Here is a 14,881-nt window from a genome sequence, read left to right on the forward strand (position 1 = left end):
TTAATAGTGAAAATTTATGAAAGGAAATGTTTGTGCTAGAGATATAAATCCCTGGGCACATAACTGGAGACACAAATTGATGCTAATATAAGGCTTCAGTAGTTGTGCCAAGCTAGCATAACCTGTTTTAACAGTCTGCTTGGCTGTGAACCTACAGCTGGAGTAATTTTGAGCAGATGAATGATTTGTCCTTCCATTACAAAGGCTTTAGAAAGTATTCTTTAAGGTACTTAATTTTCTTATATAATGTATATTATATTTCTTAGTGTACAGTGTTTATTTGGAACTGCCTACTTCTCAATTTCTGTTTCTCCTAAAAATGAGAGGGTTTTTTTCATACTTTCTTGCTAATAGATGAAATGTCTTTTCACATGGATGCATTGACTATGTTGATTTTTGGTGTCAGCTTCTTCATGATGCTGATAGCTTCTATCTTCAATTATATTGTGACTTATGTTTAAAGGCGGGGGGTGTGTGTGTACTTTTTTTCACACGATTTAGACAAATCAGTGACTGCTAACTAATGCTTTCCTTAGATGCTACCTGAATTTCTTTCATCTGTTGAAGTTGATCTAGTCCAAAACCAAAAACATGTCCAAATGAATGCTTTGAGGCCACTGTCTAAAGGAACTGGTTTTGTCCTGTCATTGATGGTTTCGATTTGTTTTTTTCCTCCACCTTTGATGAGAGTCCTAACGTATGTCTGTATTTATCAGCATAGTCACTTATTTTTCCAGCACTTAATACAGGGTTTTTTCCCCCTTTTAAGAGTATTTCCCTATATACTTTGGGGAGTTTTTCCTCAAGCAGATGGCTTGCACATACATCTGCTGACAAAATTCTGAATAAATGCAAACCTAAAGTTGGATGGTTTCCTATATTTAAAATGTGAATTGGATATGATTCAAATGTAAAAATTACAAACATGCTTTAAATATTTGAATGTTTAATCTACTGCCTTACTGCTAATCTTTATTTTTTCAGTCAGGTGGTTAGGGCAGATAAGAAGCTGTGATATTTAATAGGCTGTGCAGTTCTCTTAACCAAGTTCTTATGTCTTGTTTAATGTTTACAAAAACCAACTTCAGTGACCTTGAAATCGGTGGAAAGAAAAAAAATGAAATATTACGCTGGGAGGAGTATCAGGCTTTTTTCCCCTTCAGTCATCTGGATTGGTGATTCCATGTTAGTGTGTACACAAAAATGAAAGGGGGGTGTTTAATTATATAATGGATTATCATTATATAGTGTGCATTTTTGTCCATATCTTTATCCTTTTGTAGCTTGTACATTGAGCAACTATGGTTTTTTTTCTTTAGAATTCGCAAGTTAATTCTAGGTATGGGAACTCCATGTCATTCCTGTCAGTATCTTCCCACATTAAATTCTACAGTATACTTTTGAAATAGTTGCTATCTAGTTTGTCAGCAGTGAAGCACAGCTATAACAAACAGCACATCCAGTCTCTGCTGTATATGTAGTAGTTGTGCTTTTTCCGTACTGCATTCTTCAAAAAACCCGCTATTATTATGCTTGATAGAGGTGTTGCAATACTCCTTTGCATGTCTCTGCAGTTTTATTAATCCTGAAAGATTAAACACAGCATAAAATTAACTTAATAAGCATTGAAGGAGGAAGTACCGTATTTATGTTAAATATCTTGATTATCGAAAACATGACCAAGCAATAATAATGCAGAACAATTGTAATGACGGCCCATAATTACATTGCAGGACTAATAAAATATAATAAAGCTTTCACTTTTAAAATTAATAACTTCTTTACAGGAGAACTTGTGGTCTTTGTGGTGTTGTTGCAGTTAGGTTTTAAGATTAATTGAAAAATACCTTATGCTATAGTTGATTAATTCCTGCTAGTAGATTATCTTGCTCCTAGGTAACAGAATTTGTGTTAATTAGAGGTGTATCTTGTTTTCAGAGCTTTCAAGCAGGAATTGTTAAGTATTTGTCTCTTTATAGGTTGGAAATTACAAGCGGACAGTAAAACGAATTGATGATGGTCACAGACTTTGCAATGATCTTATGAATTGTATTCATGAACGGGCACGAATAGAGAAGGTCTATGCTCAGCAGCTTACAGAATGGGCAAAAAGATGGAAACAGCTTGTGGAAAAAGGTAATACATTCTGCAAACTTTCTCAAATGGAAAAAAAATGTTTCTGAATATCTTTGTTTTGGTAAGTACAAAGTAGAAATTTGGTACTTTTTAGCCTATAATGGAGTCTTTGCAAGAGGCTCAGTAATTTAACAAATGATCAAGCTTTTCTTGATTAAAAACAAACAAACAAAGCCCTGCTCCTTTGCTAGTTTGCTTGTTTCTTACTGAAGCAGATGAATCTTTTCTCCAGTGTTGAGGTATCCAAATAGATTCAGTTCTAGAGAACTGGCTGTTTCTAGGTAACTAATGGTATGGAACACAGTTTGACAAGTGTATCTGAATAATAAGGGGGCAGTGGTGGGGGAAAGACTAGTAATAAAAGAGCTAGGCATTGCTCTAATGGAAGGCTAATCTGATACCATTTTAATATATTCTGAAATAGTTTGTCCTTTCCTTGTTATCTATGCTTCAAAAAGTATGTTGAGAAATTGAAGGCAGTTCAAAGAGGATCTAATAGGTGGAATACTGAGAATCATGGCACAGGGAGAAGGAGGCCAGACTAAATGAATATTATTTCTTCTGGTGTAAAAATTTGTAATATTCTAAGTTCATCTGAAAAGAAACTGTTCCCTTTTCTAGGTTTGCATCAGTATTGCTGTTTACAAGTGAATATAAATCAATAGCTTCAGGTAGTTTCTTGGGAATATAAGTTCCATGTGGGTGATGATTACTGAGAATGACACTTTCTGTTGTGTTTAGGCCCACAGTATGGAACAGTAGAAAGGGCTTGGTGTGCTTTTATGTCAGAAGCTGAAAAAGTGAGTGAACTACATCTAGAAGTAAAAGGTTCACTGATGAATGAAGACTTTGAAAAAATCAAGAACTGGCAGAAGGAAGCCTTTCATAAGCAAATGATGGGAGGATTTAAGGAAACCAAAGAAGCAGAAGATGGATTTAGGAAAGCTCAGAAACCCTGGGCAAAAAAGCTGAAAGAGGTACAGCAGTAGATTATGTATTAGATATCCTGTGTTACAATATATTAATGTCTCAAATCTCTATAAGGGAGTAAACTCCCTATTCTCTCTGCTGGACCCTCCTTTCTCAAAAAGATCTCTTGCTTTCTGTCCTCTTCGGAAAATAAGTATTTTTCTCTTGGTCTCTCTTAATCTTGGTGACTTCAGTGAAAATCTGGAAAAAGTGGAATTTTAGCTATCATTTTAACAGTATCTGATTTCATGCATTTGAAAGTTACAAATTGCTCAAAGAAATGAGCAGGGGAAACGTGTTTGTGGGTTTTTTCCCTGTCATGTTAACATTATTCTTAAATAACAGGTTTGTAGAAGAAGGGGAGCAGGAGAACATGGGCATGAGGAAAAAATGTTCTGTCGGGGACTTTCTGTGAACTTTTTCTTGAGTCTGTTCCACACTTCTCTAAACTGTATGAGTGACATTTCTTGTATGGTGAGAGAATGGTGATTCATAAATACTACAATAATTTTCTTATGTTGATTCTTGTGTATTGTTCATTCCTTGGCCTAAATGAAAAAAATTCCAAAAAAAAAGAAAGAAAATCCTGAAACAAAACCTGACACTTTCTTCATTGCAACATGATTATAAGGCTAAAAAAATTCAGTTGATGGTTGTTGTATAAACTGTCCCAGATGCAAATATTCAAATCTACTTTGTAGGTGGAAGCTGCAAAGAAAGCATACCATGCGGCCTGCAAAGAGGAGAAACTGGCTATATCCAGAGAAACAAACAGCAAAGCTGATCCAGCACTAAATCCTGAACAACTTAAGAAATTACAAGACAAAGTGGAGAGAAGCAAACAAGATGTACTAAAGGTATATTGTATGCTAACATACTGTTCATAGGCAGTCTTTTTAACCTATAGCTTGTGCATATTTAAGCTTTTTTTTTTCCTGAATGTGCAGTGGACTGCAGCGCAGCTCACTTTCAGTTACAGTCCTGTAATGAAATCTAGAGTTTTCTCCAAAGTGTATGTTATTGCCAAGTTGTTCTGTGAAGAATGAATAATGCCTTTATTTCACGTAAGTACTTTCAGCAGGGAACGAAGCAGAATAAGATAGTGAACTTCTAGGACAGTTCTACTCGTTTAGTAGTGAGGGTTGAGTTATTTCACTTAAGAGGCTGTGAGATAGGCGCTTAAAACTTGCTGACAACATCTAAACTTGTAGTCATTCTTGATGCAGAATGCATTTTTTTAAGAAAGTAAGCTGATATAATCCATGTAAATAAAAGTAAATACACTTTTGAAAATGCCATTCTATTGCCCAGTTTGGCTTATCTCTTTAGCGAGCTGCTACCAAGAGGCTTTTCTTGTGTGACTTTCTTCAGACATCTTTTCCCTTTGAGAATGCTGTTCTGTGATCTGGAAGGCTGATGTTACATCGGGTGGGATCTTTTAATTCCTGCCTGTGGACTATTTCTGTAAATTAGTGTAGAGTCTGAGGTTCTGTCTGCTAACTGAGCTCACAGCGTATGCAATTTGTGTTCACTGGGTTGTATACAATGTTTGGTTTTTTGGTCATAACTCACAGTGGACTATGTAAATTACTGAAGGAGAAAAGACAACACTTTGAAATTATTTGGAGATCTTTAAATAAGAGACCTGTAACTTGAAAGACTGCCTGCTCTGATTTACTCTGTGGCTTTTTTGGTTTTTATCTTTATTACATTAACATTTGTCATAGTTCCTGTTAAAAAGCCAGAGAAGAGGCTTAGAGCTTTATTGTAACTGTTCTGCAATTTTGTTAAATAACTCTCATCATGACCTAATGTAGGTACAGTGGTCATGAAAAGAGAATGCAGTTTGGGAACTTCTGGTCTAAATCTTGGCCACTACTACATGGATAAGTCTGTTATGGAGGGTAGTAATAAAATATATTGCTAATGATTTGTTTTTCCACCCCCAGACAAAAGAAAAGTATGAAAAATCACTGAAAGAATTAGATAATGCCACTCCTCAATATATGGAAAACATGGAGCAGGTATTTGAACAGTGTCAGCAGTTTGAGGAAAAACGCTTACGCTTCTTTCGAGAAGTGTTACTGGAAGTTCAAAAACACCTTGACTTATCTAATGTTGCAAGGTAAAACTGTGTAAGACTTCAAAATGAATGCTTAATACTTTTCAGTGAAAAGTAATCCATACTTCAAGTAGATCAGAGTTTGGAATCTGATTTGTTTCTAATGTGTTGGTTCAATTTGTTTAAAGTATAAGTGAAAAAGCTTAATTCTTTGTTTTGTCCTATCCCTAACATTTGCTAGTTTTATTTAACACAGTGTTAAATGAACCAAGAAACCCTCATTCTTCTTGTATTTTTATAATCAAATGTGTGCCAATTAGAAAGGATTCACAGCTTAGAATCAAAAAATGCTGGATCAAAGATTGGGAAGGGAGGGTTTTGGTGTATTATGTATCTTGCATGTTTATTGGAGAACAAACTAGAATTTATTAGTGTAAGACAGCATGAACTTTGTAGCGTAAACACATTTATTGTTAAAATATTAGAGCTCAGTCTAAAGGAATTACCTTAAGTAGGGGATAAATGTTAAAGATCCATTGGTTGACTGTTGCTGAACTCTTGTCCATCTTAATTTCAAAGTCTGCTCTTTATACTGCAGTATGTATAAAGCATGTCTTGTACTTTGTTCTTTCTGCCTGGACCCTCCTCACTACATTCCAAGAAATATAAACTTCTACTAGGGAACTCAAATCAGAGCTCATGCACCTTATTTTGTCAGACTGGGTGGCATGTCATTAATTACTACAGGCCATTTTGATACGAAGCTACTTCGGTATGTCAGCAAGACTGGTTATAATGTTTGTTTTCTCTTGCATTTGAAAAGACACTGGAATACTTGCAGCAAATGCTGTAACACTAGTGGAATTTTACATCCCACTTGTAATAGCAGAGTTTCATGTGTGCTCTGGTTGACACTTAAAGGAGAAAAGTGTGGTCCTGGCTGGCTGCTCATTTCTGTTCCCTCTTCTGCTAGTGACAAAACTTTTATGGTAGTCCAACCAGTGGAATTAAGGAGCTGATCAAGGTAACCTAGGGCAGGAAGAATCTAGTTTGGTTTTAACCCTGATCAGTCTCCCAAATAATTGGCTTGCTATGCAGTCACACAAATGTTAGTGCTGGCATAAGTGAAGGGGGTGACATAGGGGCAAGAACAAATACAGAGCATAGGTATGGGCATAGGTAAGGGCAAGGTCACTTATTTTAGCATCCTTATCATTTTGGGTTGCTTCAAAGTTCTCATGGAACTGCTGTGGAAGACAGGTTCTTTTTACTCTCAGAGTAGATAGATAGTTAGGATTGCTGCCCATTTGAATTCAGTTTAATCAGGTTGAAAGAAACTACAGAATAGAAATAAATGAGAAATAGTTGACTTTAAAGGGCAAGGTTGGGGGAAGACTACAGAAGATGACCAAATGGAGAGGCAATGATTTCCTTTTAAGATACTTACGAGGTTCAGGAGTGGTGTCTTGTGGTATGTTAATAAGGTGCAAACAAAGAAAAGAACTATTAGGAAAAAACTAGGGAGTTTTCACAGAATGCTATGGACTTACCACAAAAAAAGTTTCTACTGTCTTGTAGACAAGCTTTTAAAGATTGTAGACAAACTTCAAGATTGGCATTCAGTAATTTAAATACATTCCTATCAGCCAATTAAGTTACTTTACACAAGAGTCAATTCTAAAATCTGGCAAATAAGGATTTTATGTTTTTGTGAACTTTCAGCAAGCTTACTTGTTAGACTACTCTTCCTTTTTTGCAGGCAGTTAATAGGTCTGTCATAGATTTTTAAAGTCTGTCTTGCTCTAAGTTTTTTCAATACTATTGTGAACTTTGAAATACTCTTTTTTTTTTTTTTTAATCTGACTAGGGGATTTGCCATGTTTCTAAATGTTACTTTAAATTTGAAGGCAAATTTGTTTTGCAGTTACAAAAATATCTACCGTGAACTGGAACAGAATATCAAAACAGCAGATGCTGTTGAAGACTTGCGATGGTTTAGAGCTAATCAAGGTCCAGGGATGTCAATGAATTGGCCTCAGTTTGAGGTAAGGTCAGAGTACTTAAAACTCAGACTTGTTTTGTCTATTTTTTCCTCTTTGCTTTTTGCCATATTCCTTTCTGGTGTAACTCTTAAATTCAGTCTTCCAGCAGTGAATTTTTTTGTTTTTACAAGTCATAGTAGTTTTCTTTTCTTGATTTCCATTGGGTTCTCCTCAACCCCCAACTTTTGGAGGTGATTATATCAGGCACCTATTTAAAGAGAAAAGGGTTAAACAGAAAACTCTATGGTGATTTTTTTTTTTTTTAAGCTGAAGTCATTACCAAAGTCATTAGTAAGCCATGGTTTAGTTGATACACCTCTGACACCTGTATATGTTATCCTGTATGTTTTACTTCTCCCTTTTGGTGTCAGACTTCAATTTGAATCTCCTTGCTGTTAGTGGGTAGTTATGGTGTAGGCAGCAAAGACTGAAAAAGTTTGAACTAAATACTTCAATCAGTCCTGAAAATTGGTATTTATAAGTCTTAACTAGTATTTTCAATACTGTTATATTAAAAAAAAGTTCCATCTTTAACCAGTTGGTAATTTTATTGCTGAATGCCATCTTCAAAAGAAAGGGGTTTTCTTAAGTAGTGTTCTGCTAACATAGCCTACGAGAAACAAGTGCCAAAATGTATCAGTGCAGATCATACTACCAGAGTATCAAATAGCTGGAATTGGGATGAGTTTGTCTGACCAGAATCATGGGTTTAGTTGTAATAATTTCTACGCATTAAATTAATGGAGTGAAAGCATCAACTCTGGAGTGTTCACTGTTCCCTTATTAACCATAATGGAAAATATCACTTGTTTTTAAAATATTGAGTAACTTTAGATTAGAAGGTTTGAGGAAGAAAACTCATAATAGTACTGCAGAATTTCTTTGCCTGAAACGCTGAACTACAGTTACTTCTGTGTGGGGAAGTTACCATCCTTTTTCATAAGCATTATAATTAACAGATTAAATACTGTTGTTACTATTTTTCTAATCAAGTTTTTTCTCATTTACATGCTACAAGGATGATGTAAGTAAAAAAAAAAAAAAGTCATGATCAAATGAATATGAAATTGCATTATAAACTGCAAATATGCTTAGGTCAGTGGTCTTTAAACTTTGGTAACTCAGAAATCCAATATGTATTTATACAAAGTTAAAATAATGAGGTATCTCTGAAAAGTTGGCCAGAAATCACTTAAGACTGACTGTGTACATGTATAAACCAGTAGTAATAGCAACTCGCAAAATCTTCATTTCCTGTTAAAAATACTTATCTCAAATGCTATCTTTTGTATAGCAAACTATCTCCTGACTTTTTTTTACCTGTAAGGCTTCTGAGATGAAACATGTCTCAGCATAGGATATTTGTTGGCATCCAGTTTGTTCTCTTTTGGTTCCTGCTTTATATCAGTACGCAGCTTAGTTTGACTTGATAGGTAGAAGTTGTGTTTGTGTCTCATCATGCCTGTCCGTCTGCCTTCTGAAACATCTGAATGGTTCAAAACATCAAGGAGGAGATACTTTACAAACAGCATCACGAGTCTTGTCAACAGTTGTGTTGATTTGAGCCTTAACTCTTATGGATAGCTTTTAAGGACAATAAATTTCACTAAATCTAGAGTGAAGTACCTTAAGGGCTCAAATCTTAGGGACAGGAGAAGTGATATACAATGAGTTTAAAAATGAGCTGTTTCGTAGGTCATTCTTGGAGCACTTCTTGAGAAGTAAGCCCTGTCTTAAATTAGATTCTAATACCTTTTTACATTAAATGTAAGGTTTACCTTTTAAAGCCAGATGTCTTGGAATTATTTGAAACAGTGGGCCCTCTCAGTACAACTTTTAAAGAGCTGCACTGGCCAACTCCTTTGATTTCTCCAGTTGTCTGCCAGATGTCTGGTATTTTAAGTCTTTTTAAGGTGTTCAGAATACTAAGCAGAGAAGCACAGGTAACCTTGGGATTTTGCGAGTAGCACAGATACCTGTTTGCATTGCTAAGGTAGGAACTAGATGAGAACTATAACTGAAACATTTAGAGTAACTTATCTTTTTAATAATTATTTGGACTGTAGTAGGTATAGGTGTGTGTTCCATAACTCGGTCTGAAAATTAAATGTGGTAATTAATTGTTCAATTAAATTTCTCAATCACATTTTGCATTCATTGATAGGAGTGGTCTGCAGATCTGAATCGCACTCTCAGTAGAAGAGAAAAGAAAAAGGCTTCTGATGGAGTGACTCTGACTGGTATTAATCAGACAGGAGATCAAGTTTCACAGCCTAACAAACATAGCAGGTAATTTTTTTCATGCCTAAAAAGACTAATTGGAAAGGATTGTTATCTTCAAGTACACTAAGCTCTACGGGATCAACAAGTCACTGTCCAACCAAATGTTAATTATCTGTGAGCATTTTTAGTGATGTGTTTCGGCAGCTCACAAAATATTTTGGGAATTATTCTCCATTTTACAGTTCTTTTTCCATTGGGAATTAAAAGAAACCAAACTTCATGAGAAACTGAACTTTCTGTATCTAATCTGGTAGTTAGTCTGTTGCTATCTTCCCATCTCTAGAAATGACAATAATAATCTTTAGAAATGACATAATATTTTGAAATCTTAGCTTGCAAAATGTTTAGTCACTTCAGAATTCCAGATGTGATTAATACAAAACTGTTAACATCAGCTGCTTTAGAAAGGAATGAAACTGGCTAGAAAAATCACACTGCCTTTTATTGCAGGCAGTAAGAAAAAGAAATTATGGTCCACAAAGGATATTTTAATCCTGGAGGAATGTATCGTATGTGAGACTTTCCGAACTTTCTTGCGTCTTATGCTACACTTGATAGATGTTTGGGTTTTTGTTTGTTTGGGTTCTTTTGGCTGGAGAAGGGGTCTGCTAAGAAACTGCTTAGTAGGACACCAATGACAGCGTTCTACTCTTGAACAGATAGGGTCGCCATAATGCTCTTTCTTTTCCAAATTAGCAGTCTTAGTGTCCAGAGTAACACAGTGCAGTCAGTACAATCAAGTTACAATCCCTTTGAAGATGAAGAAGATACTGGGAGTACTGTCAGTGAAAAGGAGGACAATAAGATCAAAAAGTTGGTGAAATGTTGTTTTTTAATTGTTTTCACACTTGCACTTTCTCTGTCCAGGGTTTTCTGTTTTTGGTTTCTATAACACTATGCCGGTCAGTGCATGAAGTCCTTTTAAACGGCTACCTAAGCAACACTGTAACCTAACTTGTCTTTCCTAACAGATGCCATATCTGTTGCCTTGATCTTTGGTTGGAAACTAGTGGGGTTATTGGCAATTGCTAACAGAACTGCTGTTGCTTTTTTCCTTCCTTTACCAGTCCTATAAAATGTTAAATCTGATGGGTTTTTCTAGTGAAACTGCTTCTGGAGCTTTACTGCTCTGTGTGTTATTGCTGAATAAATCTGCTTTTACAATCGCTTTCTTTTTATTTAGGACCTTCTCAAACAGCTGCCTGTTACTTCAGTATACACACTAGGGATGTTATACCACTCTCTTAAATGGCATGTGCATGCTCAACAGTGAACTTTTCTTTAAATGATCAAGTTGTTGCAGTATAATGAAGTTTCTTTATTGGTGGATTGCAACATACAAAAAGTGTTGAAAGCTATCGTGGAGGTGCATAGAGATTTGGGAGGAAGATTCTGCAAAGCAATTTACATGTTTTATCCTAAACCAGATAATTCCTCTCATCTACTACCTGCATACCTTTTTACCTTTCTAGTGTAAATAATCCCATGGATTATATAGATTTCTTGATAGAGAAGTTCTTGGAGTTTGTGGCGAGATTGTCTTTGATATCTTTTTTCTTTTGCCTCTTTCTAACTTTGTAAATGTATTGCAAGAATGCTTGTTTTGTTTGAATGAGGCATTGTCAGGTAAAGATAGGTGAGAAGATACCAGAAACAAAGTTTCAAAACTGGGCCTTAGAGTGGAGTTTAAGCTTAATTAGGGGAAACTGATATCTTAGTGGTATTTCTAGTCTCCTATTTTGAGAGCAGAAAAGAATAATTTAAAAATTGTTTTCAGTGTTAGCAGCTATGAAAAAAACCAAAGCTACCCTACAGATTGGTCTGATGAAGAGTCCAATAATCCCTTCTCTTCCACTGATGCAAATGGAGACACCAATCCATTTGATGAAGATACCTCTCCTGCAATGGAGGTGAGAGTACGTGCACTCTATGACTATGAGGGCCAAGAGCAAGATGAACTCAGCTTTAAAGCTGGTAAGTTTACAGTATTCACTTAAAAACATTTATCAAAAGGAGAAAGGGGAGGGAAGAGTTCTTCAGCTTTTGTTTTCTGAAGTCTCCTGTTTCTCTGAATGTGTAACTCCACTTACAGGATCCTATCTAACCCTCTCCCCTTCTGATAGTGCTTCTTAGTATCCCCTGTTCGGAAGCACTGACTTCTAATCTGTTTGGAATGTGTTGGGATGCATCTGTTTGGGATATTCCTTTCTTACCATCTTGTGTTAAATAAAGTGAGCTGCAGAACTGATTATCCTATGTCCTTTTCTTAGTTGGTGACAGTAACAGCTGCCGCTTTTAGCTGTCTAGAAATACCAACCCTACAAAGTTGTTTGGTTTTTTTAAAGGAAAAGACTACAGCAGCTAATCTTAAAACAATATCTAATCAACTGATATTTCTTCTGTTTAAACTGGAAGCATCCCCTTTTTGGTCTCCAACTTCCTACAGTGCTAACTTTTCAAAGTTGAAAATTTAGCCATGGACAGATAATTTTTTTCCTCTCTCTTTCCATCCCCCCTCAGTGTATGTTAAGCACAGTAACTGTCTTTACCTGTTTTTTTAATCTTGCATTATATTAGGGTACACTTACTATACATCTCCCTTCTTAGGATGTTGTATTTCCCTTGAGCCATAAACCCTGTTCCTTTTTTACCTCACTGCTGTAGGAGTTGAGAGAACAGAATAGAGGCAACTGACAGGAGAAACCCGTGCCACAGTATGTTTCCACACATACAAAGTTGGCACGAGGCTACATGCCTTGGCTACATGCCATGGATGCTGCTGCCTCCAGTTTGTCTGGGCTAGTTCTACCGTTGTGTGCTGAGGGAGTGCCTGGGCAGCTTACCCAGCCCCCGAAGTAGGAGACTTGAAGTTTTTCACAATCTAGCCAGCCCGGAGGCAGCACCCTCTGGTGATGAAAGGTGAAGTCTACACCCTGTCTATGCCTTTGGAGCTCTAATTTCAGCCAGTTGTTCTACTGTCTTGCCCAGAATTGCACATGAAAAGTTTACCAACCAGGAATTCCAGACCAAGATTGCATGAGTAGTTTAGCAAAAGCAAACAGAACTTCAGTTTGTGAAAATGAGATAGGCAATCTCATTGATCTTGTCTCTTTTCCTGTTTGCTTGTCATTTACTCTCTTCTCCTGTAAAGACTGACTTAGTTGTAGAGGAAAAACAGGATTCAAGTGTTGAAAGAAAGTTTGAGAAAACTTTTGGTTCTACTTCCCTTTCAGCTGGGGTTCATAAGAAGTATGCTACTTCTACACCATCTACAGTGGGTTTTAGACAGACATTATGGCTTAAAGTTAATATAGTAAACAAATCAATGATGTAGCTAATCATTGAACTAGACTTCCATTCTGCTATGGAGAAAGGTGGTGTTCGGAACAGTGTATTTCCAGGTCATATTCTAAATGCAGTTTGTTTTTTAAACCAAAAAGCCCCACAACTCAGGTGGTGGTGCTCCTACCTTTCACTCGCCTGCCTCCTTTTTTAGTAGTGAAACTCTATAGACCTGACTCTTTTTCTTTGTAGACAAGTATTGAAGGCTTCCAGAGAGAAGGAGTAAGTTGGTTTGTCCATTAACTTTGCTGAATTGTGCCCTGATAGAATGACAGTAGTAACAAAACATCTGGAGCTTTCTCTGGAATGCACAGCAGCTAAAATTATTCTTCATCTGTAGACTTTAACTGCTCCTTTTTTCTCAGCAAGGGATGGAAGTGTGCTAATCTTTTTGAAATATATGTATTGTGCCTGTCAAGCAACAGGATGGCATTCCAAGGGTTTGCAGTAACGAGCCTTTCAGTGGCGAAACTATGCAATGTTTATACACACAGATGTAATGGTTAAATACAAAGTTAGGCATTCTGTGCGTTAGTACCAGCGGTGTGACTTGCATTAAACTATTTGAACCAAGTGGTTCTCAGTGTGAGGTCTGTAGAAGTAAAATACAGGAAGTATGAACTGTAAAAGACGTATGTAGGCTTAACTTAAAAATAGCTTAATTCCTTTGAAGGAAGAGCATTAAAGTACATTTTAACACCGAATTATATGATTGTATAAATCATAGGAAAGGGATCACATGCTAGACCATGAATCCCCTTACAGAAGCTGAACTATAGAATGGCTACAGTCAAACTTAAGTTTTTGGCAGAAGTATTGGTGTGACTAGGTTTACACTAAACATACAAAAAGACTAAGCAAAAAAATTCACCAGCTCATGCAGGAGCCAATTCAAAACGTTCTTGCTCCTGTGCTCCTATGTAGACTATGCCTAGACTCCTAAGCAGCTGTCAGCATTCGATTAATGCATTTTAGGGATCTGTTTAAATGTACGCGGATATTCTCAGATAGGATTTCTTTGGATATTCAAAGAATTTGCCTACAAAGCTTTTGTGATCACTTCTAGGCACATGCTGTAGTGTATGTGCTCTGCATAGGGTCCATTAAATGTACTTTAATACATGAAACTCCTTTTTATTAGTGGAATACTTTATACATCTGTCTTTTTTTTTTTGGCAAACAACTGTGGGAGGCTTCCAAAGAGGAAGAATAACTTTATTTATTCATATCTTATGAGACGTTTTATAATCGTGTAATAGGATGGGGCACAACCAACTACCATATGTCTAGCTCACCCTACTGTGTCTCTGCCATGGCTGAGAATAAATATCTACAGTAAATGTAGATCATGCAATGTTGTCAACATGTGTTATTGTATATGCTATCTTTATCGCAGTTGTTAAAGACTGTTTTTGTTGTAACTGTTGTGCAGGTGACACTTAAAAGTGGTAATATTTTCATAGACCTCCAAGATCACTGAGTTTCCAAGTCCTAGCTGTTAATACAAATGCAACTGCATTGGGGCTTACTGTTAGTGCAGTGTGGCTTTGATAGTCATTGTTTTCACTCTTTATTAAAATACATTTCGTAGAAGTGGCAGGAAAGCTTGAATTTGTATACTGTCATTCTGCAGCACTAGAAATGGTGGAAAAAATTTTAAAATGTCGCCATAAGCCAAGTACAATCCATAGTGCCAAACATTTGTTCATAACGTTCTTTTATTAGTTATCTGGTAAACTTACAAACTAGAGGAGATGAGGCTTTAACCTTTTTTAGCTAATGGAGGAGCTATAGAAAATACATGTCTGAGAAGATATAATATGAAGCTTGTCCATTTCTACTAATGAATTGATAGTCCGTAGGCTAGTTTTTGTTCTCCTACATGATACCAAGACTGTATAATAGCCATTTGGGACTGCATTAGGTGGTTAATATCTTCAGCATTGTCCTGATTTTGGCTGGGATAGAGTTAATTTTCTTCCTAGTAGCTGGTATAGTGCTGTGGTTTGGATTTAGTATGAGAATAATGCTGATACCACCCTGATGT

General features: G+C 36.3%; 1 protein-coding gene across 1 annotated transcript in view; it reads left to right on the forward strand.

Moving 5' to 3' along the window:
• Positions 1 to 1,979: 1,979 nt before the first annotated feature.
• PACSIN2 (protein kinase C and casein kinase substrate in neurons 2) overlaps positions 1,980 to 14,881 on the forward strand; it is a gene marked incomplete at its 5' end in the record, with an annotated part of 16,279 nt that continues 3,377 nt past the window's right edge. Inside the window, 8 exons of the mRNA XM_009573649.1 lie at positions 1,980 to 2,136; positions 2,878 to 3,113; positions 3,807 to 3,962; positions 5,055 to 5,230; positions 7,092 to 7,212; positions 9,374 to 9,498; positions 10,189 to 10,305; positions 11,270 to 11,466. Of these exons, the coding sequence (XP_009571944.1) occupies positions 1,980 to 2,136; positions 2,878 to 3,113; positions 3,807 to 3,962; positions 5,055 to 5,230; positions 7,092 to 7,212; positions 9,374 to 9,498; positions 10,189 to 10,305; positions 11,270 to 11,466 (1,285 nt within the window). The remainder of the gene's footprint in view (positions 2,137 to 2,877; positions 3,114 to 3,806; positions 3,963 to 5,054; positions 5,231 to 7,091; positions 7,213 to 9,373; positions 9,499 to 10,188; positions 10,306 to 11,269; positions 11,467 to 14,881) is intronic.

Source organism: Fulmarus glacialis, unplaced genomic scaffold (assembly GCF_000690835.1).
Source record: "Fulmarus glacialis isolate BGI_N327 unplaced genomic scaffold, ASM69083v1 scaffold42212, whole genome shotgun sequence".
NCBI classification, from domain to species: Eukaryota; Metazoa; Chordata; class Aves; order Procellariiformes; family Procellariidae; genus Fulmarus; species Fulmarus glacialis.